Genomic DNA, 16,312 nt, shown 5'->3' with positions numbered 1-16,312 from the left:
CGATACCATGGCGCCCCGGCAAATTGGCCTTCCGGGCAGGGGTGCACGTGCCACACAGTGTTCCTGGTTCCGGGAACACGTTGGTCTGGAACTTCTGAGCTGTGGCCAGGCCCCAGTGATCGACTGGGTCCCTAAATCCAACAAGATCCCAAGCGTTAGTCCTGTTGGGGAAGCTGTTCAGTGGAAGTCTGCCTGAGGAGTGCCAAGAGAGGCTGGCGATCCAAAAGGGTTTCGACCATCCACCGGGGATCAAGGTGTCGTGGACATTACGTTACTACAACTTTCACCAAAACAAACCAGCAGCTCCTTCGGAGGTAGTGCTACAGGAGTTTTGGGTGGTTCCGCCCACCAGCTCCTCCTGTTACATTTTCTGTAATACAAGAGGGTGGGTCTGGAAGGTCAGCAACACCCCCCCCCCCCTAAAAAAAATATTTTAGTTATAAGTGGTGTCTGGTGGACTGAATCACCCAATAGCTTCCCCCATCTATTGGGAACTCCAGCAGAGATCTCTTTGACTTAGCCCCGTGTTCCCACCCACAAGGGAGTTTTGGGTGGTTCCGCCCACCAGCTCCTCCTGTTACATTTTCTATAATACAAGAGGATGGGTCTGAAAGGTCAACACACCCCCCAAAAAAATATTTCAGTGATAGGTTGTGTCTGATGGACTGAATGACCCACTAGCATCCTCCGTCTCTTGGGAACTCCAGCAGAGATCTCCTTGACTTAGCCCCATGTTCCCACCCACAAGGGAGTTTTGGGTGGTTCCGCTCACCAGCTCCTCCTGTTACATTTTTTATAATACAAGAGGGTGGGTCTGAAAGGTCAACACACCCCCCCAAAAAAATATTTCAGTGATAGGTTGTGTCTGATGGACTGAATGACCCACTAGCATCCTCCGTTTCTTGGGAACTTCAGCAGAGATCCCCTTGACTTAGCACGTGTTTCCATCCACAAGGGAGTTTTGGGTGGTTCCGCCCACCGGCTCCTCCTGTTACATTTTCTATAACACAAGAGGGTGGATCTGAAAGGTCAACACACCCCCCAAAAAAATATTTCAGTGATAGGTTGTGTCTGATGGACTGAATGACCCACTAGCATCATCCGTCTCTTGGGAACTCCAGCAGAGATCTCCTTGACTTAGCCCCGTGTTCCCACCCACAAGGGAGTTTTGTGTGGTTCCGCCCACCAGCTCCTCCTGTTACATTTTCTGTAATCCAAAATCCAAAATTGATCAGGGTTGGGGCACTGTGTGCAGACCTGGAAACTCCAGCACCCATAGTCCCCAGCAGTTTTAGGACACTGCTAGATGGTCTCACTCTTGAGCTTCTGCTGAAAATGGAATTTCGATTTTGGATGGAGTGTCCCTTTAATTACCCATATCAACTTCCTGCTAGTTCACAGACTGCCACTTGATTTATTTTTGTATTCATTAGTTACAGGAAATGGAGAGAAACCTTTGATTGGAGCAGCTGTACCCTGACCTTAGGACAAACCATCATCAACTTTTCACTGAAGCAAAATATTCACTTCCACGAGAAAGTCGATTTTGACCCTAATTGATGCCTGAGCAAGAATGGACCCATCCTTCTGGAGAGAAAAGTATATGGCGTTGTCAGGGAGAGTACTGTCAATACACAGTTAAGAACTGCACAGGCACCAAGATTTACATGATTACATTATTTTCTGAGCCAACATCTTAGTCCAGGAAGTAGATGGTGACCCTGGATGATGACTGAAAAAAGATGATGCCATCTGTCCAGGAAGTAGATGGTGACCCTGGATAATGCTTAAAAAAAGATGATGCCATCTGTCTAGGAAGTAGATGGTGACCCTGAATGATGCCTGAACAAAGATGCTCCATCTCAATCCAGGAAGTAGATGGTGTCCATGGACAATGCCTGAACAAAGATGGCCCCATGTCAGTTCAGGAAGTAGATTGTGTCCATGGTTGATGCCTGAAGAAAGATGGCCCCATGTAAGTTCAGGAAGTAGATAGTGTCCATGGACGATGCCTGAACAAAGATGGCCCCATATCAGTTCAGGAAGTAGATGGTATCCATGGACGATGCCTGAACAAAGATGGCCCCATGTCAGTTCAGGAAGTAGATGGTGTCCATGGACGATGCCTGAACAAAGATGGCCCCATGTCAGTTCAGGAAGTAGATGGTGTCCATGGACGATGCCTGAACAAAGATGGCCCCATGTCAGTTCAGGAAGTAGATGGTGTCCATGGACGATGCCTGAACAAAGATGGCCCCATGTCAGTTCAGGAAGTAGATGGTGTCCATGGACGATGCCTGAACAAAGATGGCCCCATGTCAGTTCAGGAAGTAGATGGTGTCCATGGACGATGCCTGAACAAAGATGGCCCCATGTCAGTTCAGGAAGTAGATGGTGTCCATGGCGGTGCCTGATCAAAGATGGTCCCATGTCAGTTCAGGAAGTAGATGGTGTCCATGGACGATGCCTGAACAAAGATGGCCCCATGTCAGTTCAGGAAGTAGATGGTGTCCATGGACGATGCCTGAACAAAGATGGCCCCATGTCAGTTCAGGAAGTAGATGGTGTCCATGGCGGTGCCTGATCAAAGATGGTCCCATGTCAGTTCAGGAAGTAGATGGTGTCCATGGCGGTGCCTGATCAAAGATGGTCCCATGTCAGTTCAGGAAGTAGATGGTGTCCATGGACGATGCCTGAACAAAGATGGCCCCATGTCAGTTCAGGAAGTAGATGGTGTCCATGGACGATGCCTGAACAAAGATGGCCCCATGTCAGTTCAGGAAGTAGATGGTGTCCATGGCGGTGCCTGATCAAAGATGGCCCCATGTCAGTTCAGGAAGTAGATGGTGTCCATGGACGATGCCGGAACAAAGATGCTCCATCTCAATCCAGGTAGTAGATGGTGTCCATGGACGATGCCTGAACAAAGATGGCCCCATGTCAGTTCAGGAAGTAGATGGTGTCCATGGACGTTGCCTGAACAAAGATGGCCCCATGTCAGTTCAGGAAGTAGATGGTGTCCATGGACGAAGCCTGAACAAAGATGACCCCATGTCAGTTCAGGAAGTAGATGGTAACTCTGGTTATATATATATATACGTTTTTTTATTTACCTATATTTTTCATTTTATGCACACTTCTTCATATATATACATTAGCTTATTTTTTTTTGTAGGTTTTGTAGTTTTTTAAATCTCAATTAGGTCTATGTTTTATATGGAACATCACTCCCTTTTTTAGAGGTTTTGTTACACATATGTTCATTAGATCCATATACACATGCCTCATTGTTTTAGGTAATTAGATGTGATTGTGTTATAATGGTGTGCCACCTCTTTTTCTCTGATCATGCACATGTAGCACTACCCCCGGAGGAGCTGCTGGTTTGTTTTGGGATGGCCTGTTACCTCTGTGACTCCGCCATCTAGGGTAGTGGATGAGAGCCGTAGTAATGGATTGTCTTTTCTTGTGCTTTTATTTACCCAACAAGGTAAAACAGTTGAACTTGGTGAAGAATGGAGGAATAGCAGAGATGGAGAACACAGATTCAGGTGTAGATAAAGGAAACAGTCCTGCTTCCAACGACAAACATTTACTTCGCCACTCCAGCCGGAATGGGTACAGCGCACCTGGACAGGCCCCTCCCACAAGCCTGGCAGTGAGAATGTCACTCGAACTTGGGGTTAAGGCCCTCCCAATGGTTGCAGAAAATAATGGTCCGAAGTCCTCCTGACTGGACTCAACACCTGGATCTCCTTCAGGTAGTTTAGATTAGGTTACCGACTGATAGGCGACCAACATCCAGCCTCTCAGTGTCCGGTTCCCCTGGTCCCCGATGGATGGTCAGGCCCCTATTGGAACACCAGCCTCTCTTGGCACTCCTCAGGCAGACTCTCCACCCAACAGCTTCCTCCAGCAGGACGGACAGCCCAGGACCTCTGTAGGCGGGACCCACTCGATTACTGAGTCCCCAGCGGCAGATCAAATGCTCCGGGCCAACATGGTCCCGAAGCCAGGATCTCTGCGTTGCACGCGCACCCCCCGGCCCGGAAGGCCATTATGCCGGGGCGCTGTGTAATGGCTACCCTGAAGGTGGGCGCCACACGAGGAGAAGACCCAGGAAGATGGCGTCTGTCCCATAAATACCCCTCCCCATGCACAACGAGGAAGCCTCCTCCTGATAGGCTGCTGGGAAAAAGTATCCAGTCCTTGACGCCACTGCTGCCACCTGCCGACCTGGGGTGGAATTGCACCCCAGGAACAACAGCATGAGCCCACAGCACAGCCAAGCTGGGACAGAAGCTCCAAATTTGAACTAATTAACAATGGTCAGAGTCACTTAACTCTCTGACCCCCTCTAAATTTCAATAGCACCGGTTCTGAAAAGTAACCAGGCGCCAGTTCTGAAAAGTAACCAGGCGCTACACACGCATGTGATTGTTATTTTCATTTTAATTAGATACAATTCACCATTCGTTGCTTCTTGATCATGTGACCATCATGCTTGAGTATTTATTTTAGCTGTGTGTCCTGTTTATTTTATTTTTTTGCTGTGGATTGTAGTGTATTATTCCTTTTACTAATAAAGACATTTTTCCTGGAGTGCGGCTGTCCAAATATCCTCTCCGTTCTTAACCCTGGTTGATGCCTGAACAAAAAAAGGTGCCATTCTTCTGGAGCGAAAAGTAGAGTACTGTGATCTTGTGAGGAATAATAAATACCTGGAAGTGTTACACTGACACAACATACATGTGCATAACATAAAAAATACAAGATGCTAGGTCTACTTTAAAATTCACCATCTTTGTGTAGCAACCTGAGGTTTAGGCAGGGTTGCTCCTAAATTTACCTGCCAGGAGTGCCTTAGCTAATTGTTAGGGATCAATTGATTTCTCCCTAAGTTTGGCCTTGTTGCATGTCAGAGGACTCTCCTCTGACATAATCCCCAGGCTCCATCACCATTGTGTTCCCTAAACACTCACAGCACAAATTGGCTGTTATCTTGTGGACTTCCCTGGAAGCTTTATCATCAGACTGGGACTGCCCTGCCACTGGAACATCTTCTGGACACACTTACCTGCTACATGCCTGCTTCATCCACCATCTTGTACGTGTTTTTAACCCCTATAGGGGATATCAAAAGTTTTATATTTCTGCACTTAGAGGCGCCTTGTTTGTTTTTCTCTACTCAGGCTGTGCCTGCTTTTTAACCAGTTCCCTACCGGGCCAATTCTGGCACTTCTCTCCTTCATGTAAAAATCATTGCTAGAAAATTAGTCAGAACCCCCAAACATTATTGGCTAGATTCACGTACGGCGGCTTAACTTTCTGCGGGCGTAGCGTATGTTATTTACGCTACGCCGCCGTAATTTAGATGAGCAAGTGCAGTATTCACAAAGCACTTGCTCCGTAAGTTGCGGCGGTGTAAATTGGCCGGCGTAAGCCCGCCTAATTCCAATGTGGAAGAGGTGGGCGTGTTTTATGTAAATGAATCGTGACCTCACGTAAATGACGCTTTGAAAGTACGGCGCATGCGCCGTCCGTGAAAGTATCCCAGTGCACATGCTCCAAATCACGTCGCAAAAAGTCAATGCTTTCGGCGTGAACGTAACTTACGCCCAACCCCATTTACGGACGAGTTACGCAAACAACGTAAAACAGGAAAAATTTGACGGCTGTCCGACGTCCATACTTAACATTGGCTGCACCATGTTTTTGGTGGTTTATCTTTACGCCTGAAAACGCCTTACGTAAACGGCGTATGTTTACTGCGACGGCCGTACGTACGTTCGTGAATAGGCGTATCTTGCTGATTTACATGTTCTAGGCGTAAATCAGCGTACACGCCCCTAGCGGCCAGCATAAATAGACAGCTAAGATACGACGGCATAGGAGACTTACGCCGGTCGTATCTTAGCAACATTTAAGCGTATCTCAATTTGAGCATACGCTTAAATATACGACGGCGCTGATTCGGACTTACGACGGCGTATCTACTGATAAGCCCGTAGTAAGTCTACCTGAATCTAGCCCTATATATATATATTTTATTAGACACCCTAGGGAATAAAGTGGCGGTCATTGCCACTTTTTATCTGGCACGGTATTTGCGCAATATATTTTTTTGGGAAAATAAAAATAACAAAACATTAAAGTAAGCCCAATTTTTTGGTATAATGTGAAAGATGATGTAACTTGTCACGCTTTAAAATTGCACACACTCGTGGAATGGCGCCAAACTTCGGTACTTAAAAATCTCCATAGGCGACGCTTTACATTTTTTTACAGGTTACCAGTTTAGAGTTACAGAGGAGGTCTAGGGCTAGAATTATTGCTCTCGCTCTAACGCACGCGGCGATACCTCACATGTGTAGTTTAAACACCGTTTACATATGTGGGCGGGACTTACGTGTATGTCATAACGTCACGCCCGGGCCTCCGACGGTCATAGAGATGTCACCGGAAATCTCTCCTCATCCGGTGCCCGCCGATTCGTTCTCCGGGCCCCCGATGGCACGGGAGAGCCCAGAGAAGCTCCAGATGGCGGCGGGAGGGGGGGCGCCTATAAGAACGATCAAGCGGCGGAACTGCCACCATGACCGTTCTTATGGTGCGCAGAATCGCCGGCTGAAAAGAAGGATATCTCAATGGTGCCTGTAGCTTCACCCATCATTCAGATATCCCCCCCTAAAGTCCAGGACGTCATATGACGTCCAGCGGTAGAGAAGTGGTTAAAGAAAATGAACTGTAGAACTTTCAGACTAAAGAAGGTGTTCAGTAGTTTAGGCAAGTGACGGGGAATTGTTGTATGCTCAGAAAATGCAGGTATAGTCAGGATTATACTGGTCACAGAGGAGAGAAAGACTGCTGGAGTTTAATTGATAGACCATTTTGGTGGTGGAGGGAGATGTATCCGGGCATGTGGAATCATGCGTGAGACACCGCAGACTCCTGCCCAGGATTGCGATATCTGGGGAAATATCGCCGCCATAAAACCTTTTCTTTCCATTAATAATTCATCACTACCACTTGTGAAATATTTATTGCACACGTTGGTGGGGAACGAGCAATGGCCCAGAATTCAGTGTACAGACAGGCACTGATCCGCCCCATCATCTCACTAACAACACTCAAGTCCAATGAACCCATACACAAGAATGTGTCCTATATACATCACAATCAAACATGACCGCACATCGGCACAAGCAGAGCAGCAGTGGTTGAGCCGGTAGTTCTGGTTGCTCTGGTCTATTGCATTAAATAACACATGGAAATGCTCCCTGGAAAGAACATTCAGGATCTATTGTGCTGTAGAGGGGATTTATTAAACGTGTATAGTTGGGGGGGGGGGTGGGGGGCTCTAAATTATATCTTGGACAGTCTTGTCTTTTTCAAGCTCCAGAGTCAACACAACTTATGGATGGGGTTGAAGGGGGGGGGGTTAAAATATTCCTTGGAGGCTCCTGATCTTCTCCAAGCTCCCGAGACAATCCAACTTATGGAGCGGGTTGGTGAGCTTTAGTATATTCCTTGGACAGTCCAGATCTTCTCCAAGCTTCCGAGACAATACAACTTATGGAGAGGGTTGGTGAGCTTTAGTATATTCCTTGGACAGTCCAGATCTTCTCCAAGCTTCCGAGACAATACAACTTATGGAGCGGATTGGTGAGGTTTAGTATATTCCTTGGAAGGTCCTGATCTTCTCCAAGGTCCCGAGACAATCCAACTTATGGAGCGGGTTGGTGAGGTTTAGTATATTCCTTGGACAGTCCAGATCTTCTCCAAGGTCCCGAGACAATCCAACTTATGGAACGGGTTGGTGAGGTTTAGTATATTCCTTGGACAGTCCTGATCTTCTCCAAGGTCCCGAGACAATCCAACTTATGGAACGGGTTGGTGAGGTTTAGTATATTCCTTGGACAGTCCTGATCTTCTCCAAGCTCCAGAGACAATACAACTTATGGAGCGGGTTGGTGAGGTTTAGTATATTTCTTGGACAGTCCAGAACTTCTCCAAGCTCCCGAGACAATACAACTTATGGAGCGGATTGGTGAGGTTTAGCTATATTCCTTGGACAGTCCTGATCTTCTCCAAACTCCGGAGACAATACAACTTATGGAGCAGGTTGGTGAGGTTTAGTATATTCCTTGGACTGTCCAGATCTTCCTGATTACTTGGACTGTCACAATCTTCTGAGTTAACACAAATTATGTAGGGGATTTGTGAGGTTCAGCAATATTCCTTGGACAGTCCTGATCTTCTTCAAGCTCCTGAGTCAACACAACTTATGGAGGAGGGGTGTTACAATATTCCTTGTACAGCCATGATCGTCTCAAAGCTCCTGAGCTAACAAAACTTAAAGAGTGGCTTGGTGAGGATCAGCAATATTTCTTGGACAGTCCTGATCTTCTCCAAGCTCCTGTGTCGACATAATTTATAGAGAAGGTTGACGAGGTTGGCTTTCGACATTCCTGATATTCTCCACATTCTTGATTCAGCACAGCTTTTGGAGGGGGACGGTACAATATTACTTGGACTGTCACAATCTTCTGAGTTAACACAACTTATGGTGAGTTGGTGAGGTTCAACAAATTTTCCTTGGATAGTCCTGATTTTCTCCAAGCTCCTGGGTCAACACAACTTATGGAGGGGGATGGTACAATATTACAATACTGTCAAGATCTTAACACAACCTATGTAAGGGGTTTGTGAGGTTCAGCAATATTCCTTGAACAGTCCTGATCTTCCTCAAGCTCCTGAGCTAACACAACTTAAAGAGCGGCTTGGTGAGGATCAGTAATATTTCTTGGACAGTCATGATCTTCTCCAAGCTCCTGTGTCGACATAACATATAGAGCAGGTTGACGAGATTGGCTTTGGACATTCCTGATATTTTCCACACTCCTGATTCAGCACAGCTTATGGAGGGGGTTGGGGGCCTACAATATTCCATGAACAGTCCTGATGTTCTCCAAGTTCCCGTGTCAACACAACTTATATAAATGTCTGTCTCTCAATTCAAGTTTTGCCACAAATACTATTCCTGATGCATCTCAACAGACCCTGTAATTTTTAAAAGTGTCCTGTGAATATTTATTTATTTACATTTGGCACCCAAAAAATAGAATGTCTTATATGTACAAAGCAGTGTGGTAATCCCAACGTCGGAATACTCAGGATGCGAGCCATACTGCCTAATGGTTCTGTAACGTCTCCAGTTTATAGTAACACAACACTGAGGGGAGAGACCGCCTGTCGGCATACTTGACTTTCAGTGGCCCTTGCTGTCAGTCCAGAAGATGTTGACTTTGTATAGCAAGAGTCAGACATGGCACTACGCTGAACAAATGGAGAGTTGGTGGTGCTTTAAGGCTTTTGGGGCATTTCTTGTTCCAGTCACCAAAAGATAAACAGTGCATCCAACACTTAGATTTACTAAAGTCAAAGGTCAGGCAATTTTATCCACTCCTTGTACCATCTGTTCAGAGAGCAAGGACCCAGTCCTGTCATCTGGAGCCCCCCCCCCCATACTCAAGGAGGACCCAGACTGCTGACCGTGGTGTAGCTGAATTTGGAAAGAGACGCCCCGGTGGCTATTATATCCTCCTCCGGTTCACGAAAACGCCGGCAAGGCTTGATGCAGCCTGCAAAGGTTCCCAGGAAGGCTTTGCGAAAACGCTTGTTCATGAAGCAGTAGATGATGGGGTTGACACAAGCAGACGTGTAAGACAAGAGGTGAATGAAAGAGATGGGGGCCCCAGAGAGGATTCTAAATGCGGACTCCTCATCGAAGGCCTTCCAGGTGTTGGCGACGTAGACGGGCATCCAGCATATGAAGAACATGGCCACAATGACAATCAGCATGCGGATGACCCTCTTCTTGGCCATGAGTTTGGCCTCCGAATTGTTGGCCCGTGCCCGGTCTATCTTGCTGCAGTTGCTGGGAGTCAATGTGGACATCTCCATGGTGTTGCGGCGTTTGTTCACTTGGATGTAGCAGCCGTCACCCTCGTCACTGTTGGCAGTTGACATTGTTGCTCCTGTCGCCAATCCATTTTTAAGAGCTAAACATAAGAAAAAAATGCATTATTATTAGAGCAAAAGCCTGCCCGTTTTTACAAAGGTAAAAATATAGAATAAGGAAATACTGTATATGTTTCTTTATGATAGCTTTGCGATATGTATGATTTCTGCAATAGGGAAATTGTGGAAAAGACAAAGATGATATGAAAATACTTTTCTGAGGGGATGGGTGTCACACACATTGCCTCCCCAATACAAGGCTAGGTCACCTCTGTGGCTTTCAGCCGCTAACAATTATGGGTTTCCACCCTAAGGTGGACCAAGTGATTGACCACCTTAGGTGGTCAAGTGATTGAGCAGATGGTCACTATGTCTAAGACAAACCCCCTGCTGGACTCCTCCGTGCCTGCTTGTGTCTCCAGCGGCCTTGACTCCAGTGACTCCTGTGTCCTCAGAGACCCAGTTGTGACTACAGCAACCCCTGTGACTCAAGACTCCTTTGTGACTCTGGCAAATCCTATGTCTTCAGCAACTTTTGTGACCTCTGTGTACTGCATCTCTAGTGTCTCTTGTGTCTCCAGTGACCCCAGAATCTTCATTGACCCTTGCTCTTCTGTGTCCCCAGTGATCCCAGCATCTCCAGTGACTTCTACACTATCTCTAGTGACTCCTGTGCCTCCATTGATCCTTGTCACTCCAGTGACCACTATGTTTTCAGTGATCCTTGTGACTCCAGCGACCCCTATGTCTCCAGCAACTCTAGTGTCTCCAGGATCTCCATTGACCCTGCACTCCTGTATCTCCAGTGACTCCTACACTTCTGTATCTCTGGTGACTCCTGTGCCTCCAGTGACCCCTGTGACTCCAGTGACCACTATGTCTTCATTGATCCTTGTGACTCCAGCGACCCCTATTTCTACAGAAACTCTAGTGTCTCCAGTGACCTCAGCGTCTCTGGTGACTTTAGCATCTCTCTTGACCCTGCACTCCTGTACCTCCAGTGACTCGTACACTTTTGTATCTCTAGTGACTCCTGTGCCTCCAGTGACCCTTGTGACTCCAGTGACCAGAGACTCTAGTGTCTCTGGTGACTCCAGCACCCCCATTGACCCTGCATTTCTGTATCTCCAGTGACTCCTGAGCCTCCAATAACCCTTGTGATTCCAGCAACCCCTATGTCTCCAGCGACTCTAGTGTATCCATTGACCCTGCACTCCTGTATCTTCAGTGACTCCTACACTTCTTTATCTCTAGTGACTCCTGTGACCACTATGTTTTCAGTGATCCTTGTGACTCCAGTCACCCCTATGTCTCCAGAGACTCTAGTGTCTCCGGTGACTCCCCATTGACCCTGCTCTCCTGTATCTCTGGTGACTCCTGTGCCTCCAATGACCCTTGTGACTCTATTGACCACTATGTCTTCAGTGACCTATGTGACTCCAGCCACCCCTATGTCTCTAGCAACTCTAGTGTCTCCAGCATCTCCATTGACCCTGCACTCCTGGATCTCCAGTGACTCCTACACTCAGTGCCGGCCCAAGACATTGTGCTGCCTGGTACCAAGAATTAAATGCTCCCCCCCCAAAAAAAATTACACCCACCAAAATGCCCCCACATCCATTATTTTATATCATGATAACTACAGTGGACCCATCATGGCTCTATACATGTATATAGGAGTATAAAAAGGACCTGTTATGGCTCTATTCATGCAATTAGCCCCACAGTGGAGCGGAGAGCAGAACAGGAGGAGCGGTCGGGCGGCAATTAGCCCCACAGTGGAGTGGAGAGCGGAGCTGGCGGAATGGGATGGCGGGCGGGCGCAATTTGCCGCCCCCCTGAAAGTGGTGCCTGGTACAATGGTACCATCGGGTCCCATGGTAGGGCCGGCCCTGCCTACACTTCTGTATCTCTGGTGACTCCTGTGCCTCAAGTGACCCCTGTGACTCCAGTGACCACTATGTCTTCAGTGACTCTAGTGTCTCCAGGATCTCCATTGACCCTGCACTCCTGTATCACCCAGTGACTCCTACACTTCTGTATCTCTAGTGACTCCTGTGCCTCCAGTGACCCCTGTGACTCCAGAAACCCCTATGTCTCCAGAAACTCTAGTGTCTCCAGGATGTCCATTCACCCTGCATTCCTGTATCACCCAATGACTCATGTGCATCCAGTGAACCCTTGTGACTCCAGAGACCCCCATGACTTCAGCAACCCCTATGTCTCCTACAACCCTAGTGTTTCAAGTGATCCCAACAAATTCCAGTGATTCCTGTATCTCCAGTGACTCCTCTTTCTTCAGTGACCCCAAGATCTCCAATGAATCTTCCCCGCCTGTGTCTCAAGGGACCCCTGTGTTTCCAGTGACCCTAGCATCTCCAGTGACTCCTGCTCTCCTGTGTTTCTAGTGATTCCTATTGTATGTCTTGAGTAACCCCAGTGTCTCTAGTGACTCCTGCTGGCCTGTGTCCCCAGTGACTCCTGTGTCCCCAGTGACTCCCGTGTCTCCAGTGACTCCTGTGTCTCCAATAATCCCTGCACTCCTGTGCTTCCACTTACCCCTGTGCTCCTGTATCTACAGTGTCTGCACAGCACTTCCAGTGACTCCACAGGTGTCACTGATTGTGTCTGGTTGATTTACTATAACTGGAGAATGCTAAATCTGGTGCAGGTGTGCATGTTAGCCAATCAGCTTCCAACTTCAGTTCAGATTGGTTTAATTAAGCTTTGACAAAAAAAAAACTGGAAGCTGATTGGTTTCTATTAGGAATGAGCCCAATGTTTGGGTGTTCACCTGTTTGCCGAATAGCGAACAATTTGGGGTGTTTGCGGCAAATTCGAAAGCTGCGGAACACCCTTTATAAGTCTATGGGAGAAATCAAAACTGCTAATTTTTAAAGGCTTATATGCATGGTATTGTCATAAAAAGTGTTTGGGGACCCGGGTCCTGCCCCAGGGGACATGAATCATAAAAAAAAAAAGTTTTAAAAATGTCAGTTTTTTCGGGAGCAGTACTTTTAATAATGCTTAAAGGGAAAAAATAAAAGTGAAATATTCCTTTAAATTTCATACCTGGGGGGTGTCTATAGTATGCCTGTAAAGTGGCACATTTCTCCCGTGTCTCTGCACAAAATGACATTTCTAAAGGAAAAAAAGTAATTTAAAACTACTTGGGGCTATAATGAATTGTCAGGTCCCGGCAATACAGATAAAAGTCATTGAAAAAAACGGCATGGGTTCCCCCACAGTCCATTACCAGGCCCTTTGGGTCTGGTATGAATATTAAGGGGAACCCCAAACCAATATTTTTAAAAATATGCGTGGGGGTCCCCCCAAATTCCATACCAGGCCCTTTAGGTCTGGTATGGATTTTAAGGGGAACCCCGCGCAAAAATAAAAAAAATGGCGTTGGGGTCCCCCCAAAAATCCATACCAGACCCTTATCCGAGCACGCAACCTGGCAGGCTGCAGGAAAAGAGGGGGGGACAAGAGAGCACCCCCCTCCTGAACCGTACCAGGCCACATGCCCTCAACATGAGGATGGGGACAAGGACCTTAATCCCCACAACCCTTTCCCGGTGGTTGTGGGGGTCTGCGGGCTCATCAGAATCTGGAAGCCCTCTTTAACAACGGGGACACCCAGATCCCTTTTTTTCCCTTTAGAAATGTCATTTTGTGCAGGGAAAAATGCGCCACTTTACAGGCATACTATAGACACCCCCAGGTACGCAATTTAAATTAATATTTCACTTTTATTGTTTCACTTTAAGGCTTCATTTCCACTGGCGTTTTTACAGCCACTTTTCTGAGCGTTTTTTACAGCTTAAAAACGCCTGTCCATGTTATTCTATGGCATCATGCCCACATAGGCGTTTTTGAGCTGCAAATGGCATAGGCGTTTTTGAGCTGTAAAAAAAACGCAGGACCAGGGCGTTCTGAAGCTCCAGAGTAGAGCTGTAAAAACGCCAGACGTTAAAAAACGCTCAAAAACGCGCGAAAACGCTCAAAAACGCGACCGCGGCATTTTTAAAGCTGCAGCTCACAAAAAATTTTTTTTTTTTTTTTTTTAACAAAATAAACATGGACAGGCGTTTTTAAGCTGTAAAAAAGGCTAACAACAGTGGCTGTAAAAACGCCAGTGGAAATGAAGCCTAAGCATTATTAAAATCACTGCTCCCGAAAAAAAAAAAATGTTTTTAAACTTTCCTCCTGGGGCAGGACCCGGGTCCCCAAACACTTTTTTTATGACAATAACTTGCATATTAACCTTTAAAACTAGCACTTTTGATTTTTCAAGTTCGTGTCCCATAGACTTTAACGGTGTTCGAACAAATATTTAGCCTGTTCACATGTTCTGCCGCAAACCGAAGGGGGGGGGGGGGGTTCGGCTCATCCCTTGTTTCTATGCAGAGCTGCACCAGATTTTGCACTCTCCAGTTTTAGTATATCAGCCCCCAAGGCCGGGTTCACATATGTGTGGCCCGGTTCCCAGTTAAGGTGCGAATTGGGTCCAATTTTTTTACCTGAATTTTTGCCCCGAACCGGACCCAAACACGCACAGGACCCTTTTGGAATTTGGATTGTGGCCGCTCCAGACCTGTGTGAATCGGCTCCATTAAGAGCCGGTCAGACTTGCATCTCATGTGAATTTGAGGCGGGGAGACTCCAGAGCATCTTGTCCCATGCAGTGACCCCAGAACATCCTGTATCATCCCGTCACTCCTGAGCACCTCCCTATCACCTGTATCTTCATGCAGCCCCTTTACTGTATCACTCCCTGAAGAAACATGACAAAGCACCTTGGAAGGTTCCCTGATGCCATTGGAAAGGGAATTCCATAGGGAGGCGACAACTAGGGTTGTCCCGGTACCACTTTTTTAAGACCGAGTACAAGTACCGATACTTTTTTTTCAAGTACTCGCCGATACCAATTACCGTTTTTTATTTATTTTATTATTTTTCTATTTTTTTTTTATTATTATTTATTGCATTTTTTTTAATTATTTTTTTAAGGGGGGGGGGGTGGACATAGGGTGACCACATTTCCAAACTGCCATTCAGGGACACCCCCCCTCTCTCACCTTCCCCCCAAAAAAGAGGAGGGGGGGCAGGGGGTAATGTAGTCTCGGGGTTGAAGGGGAATTTGTCAGGTGAATGTGCCACTTGCCACCAGATGCAGTGCCACCTATAGCCTGCCACCAGATGCAGTGCTGCTGTCACTCCCTCTGCATGAGCCACGTGTGTAAAAGGAAAGGAGTGGCATCACTATCTGGAGAGTGAAGATCACACCAGTCCCTGCTGGGTGCCAGAGATGGAGGAGGTGCCGGGGTGAGTGGGGACAGCAGTGCTGCACTAGGCGCAGGCCCCGCTCCTGACCTCACTGTCTGAGAGTAAATTGTCACTGGTTGCAAGATGCCAGGCAGCGCCGGCCCTGGCAACCAGTTCCCGAAATGTAGTTATTAGTTAGTAGGGGGTGGCTGTGTCCTCTATTTCATTCCGGGACATTGTATTGTCCCAGAATGAAGGTGCCCGGGACCCGGGACAGACATGTCTATTGCGGGACAGTCCCGGGCAATCCGGGACACGTGGGCACCCTAGGTGGACAGCGTCAGTGTGTTTTGTATTTGTTTTATTATTTTTTCTGTTATTTTATTATTTATTGCAATTTTTTTTTATTATCATCCCATGAAATTAAAAACAGCATTTTAGCTTGCACATGATTGGATGATAAAATCAGCAGAGCTTCCCGTCACTTCAGATCTACCCCTCAGATTTACAGCGACTGCACTTCCAAGTGCACTTTCAGTGCAATTTCAAGTGCACTTGTAGTGCAAAGTAGATTTGCCTTTCGTAAATAACCCCCAATATCTTTAACTTTCTGCTATAATAAATACCCCAATTTAAAAAAAAAAATCGCAATAATCGTTTATTGATTGGTTTGCGTAAAATTTATAGCGTTTACAAAATAGGGGATAGTTTTATTGCATTTTTAATATTTTTTTTTTTTTACTACTAATGGCGGCGATCAGCGTTTTTTTTTTTTTCGTGACTGCGACATTATGGCGGACACATCGGACACATTTTTGAGACCATTGTCATTTTCACAGCAAAAAGTGCTATAAAAAATGCACTGATTACTGTGAAAATGACAATGGCAGTTTAGGAGTTAACCACTAGGGGGCGCTGCAGGGGTTATGTGTGACCTCATATGTTTTTCTAACTGTAGGGGGGCGGGGCTGAACGTGTGACGTCATTGATCGTGTTTCCCTATATTAGGGAACACACGATC

General features: G+C 46.7%; 1 protein-coding gene across 1 annotated transcript in view; it reads right to left on the bottom strand.

Annotated features, from left to right (window-relative positions):
* Nucleotides 1–7,023: 7,023 nt before the first annotated feature.
* Nucleotides 7,024–16,312, bottom strand: part of LOC120928810 (cholecystokinin receptor-like) — a 140,524-nt gene continuing 131,235 nt past the window's right edge. The window contains exon 5 of the mRNA XM_040339821.1: nt 7,024–10,064. Coding sequence (XP_040195755.1) covers nt 9,532–10,064 — 533 coding nt within the window. The 3' untranslated portion in view covers nt 7,024–9,531. The remainder of the gene's footprint in view (nt 10,065–16,312) is intronic.

The sequence above is a fragment of the Rana temporaria genome, chromosome 2, assembly GCF_905171775.1.
Source record: "Rana temporaria chromosome 2, aRanTem1.1, whole genome shotgun sequence".
Classification (NCBI taxonomy): Eukaryota; Metazoa; Chordata; class Amphibia; order Anura; family Ranidae; genus Rana; species Rana temporaria.
This window is presented reverse-complemented; position numbering and strand designations above follow the sequence as displayed.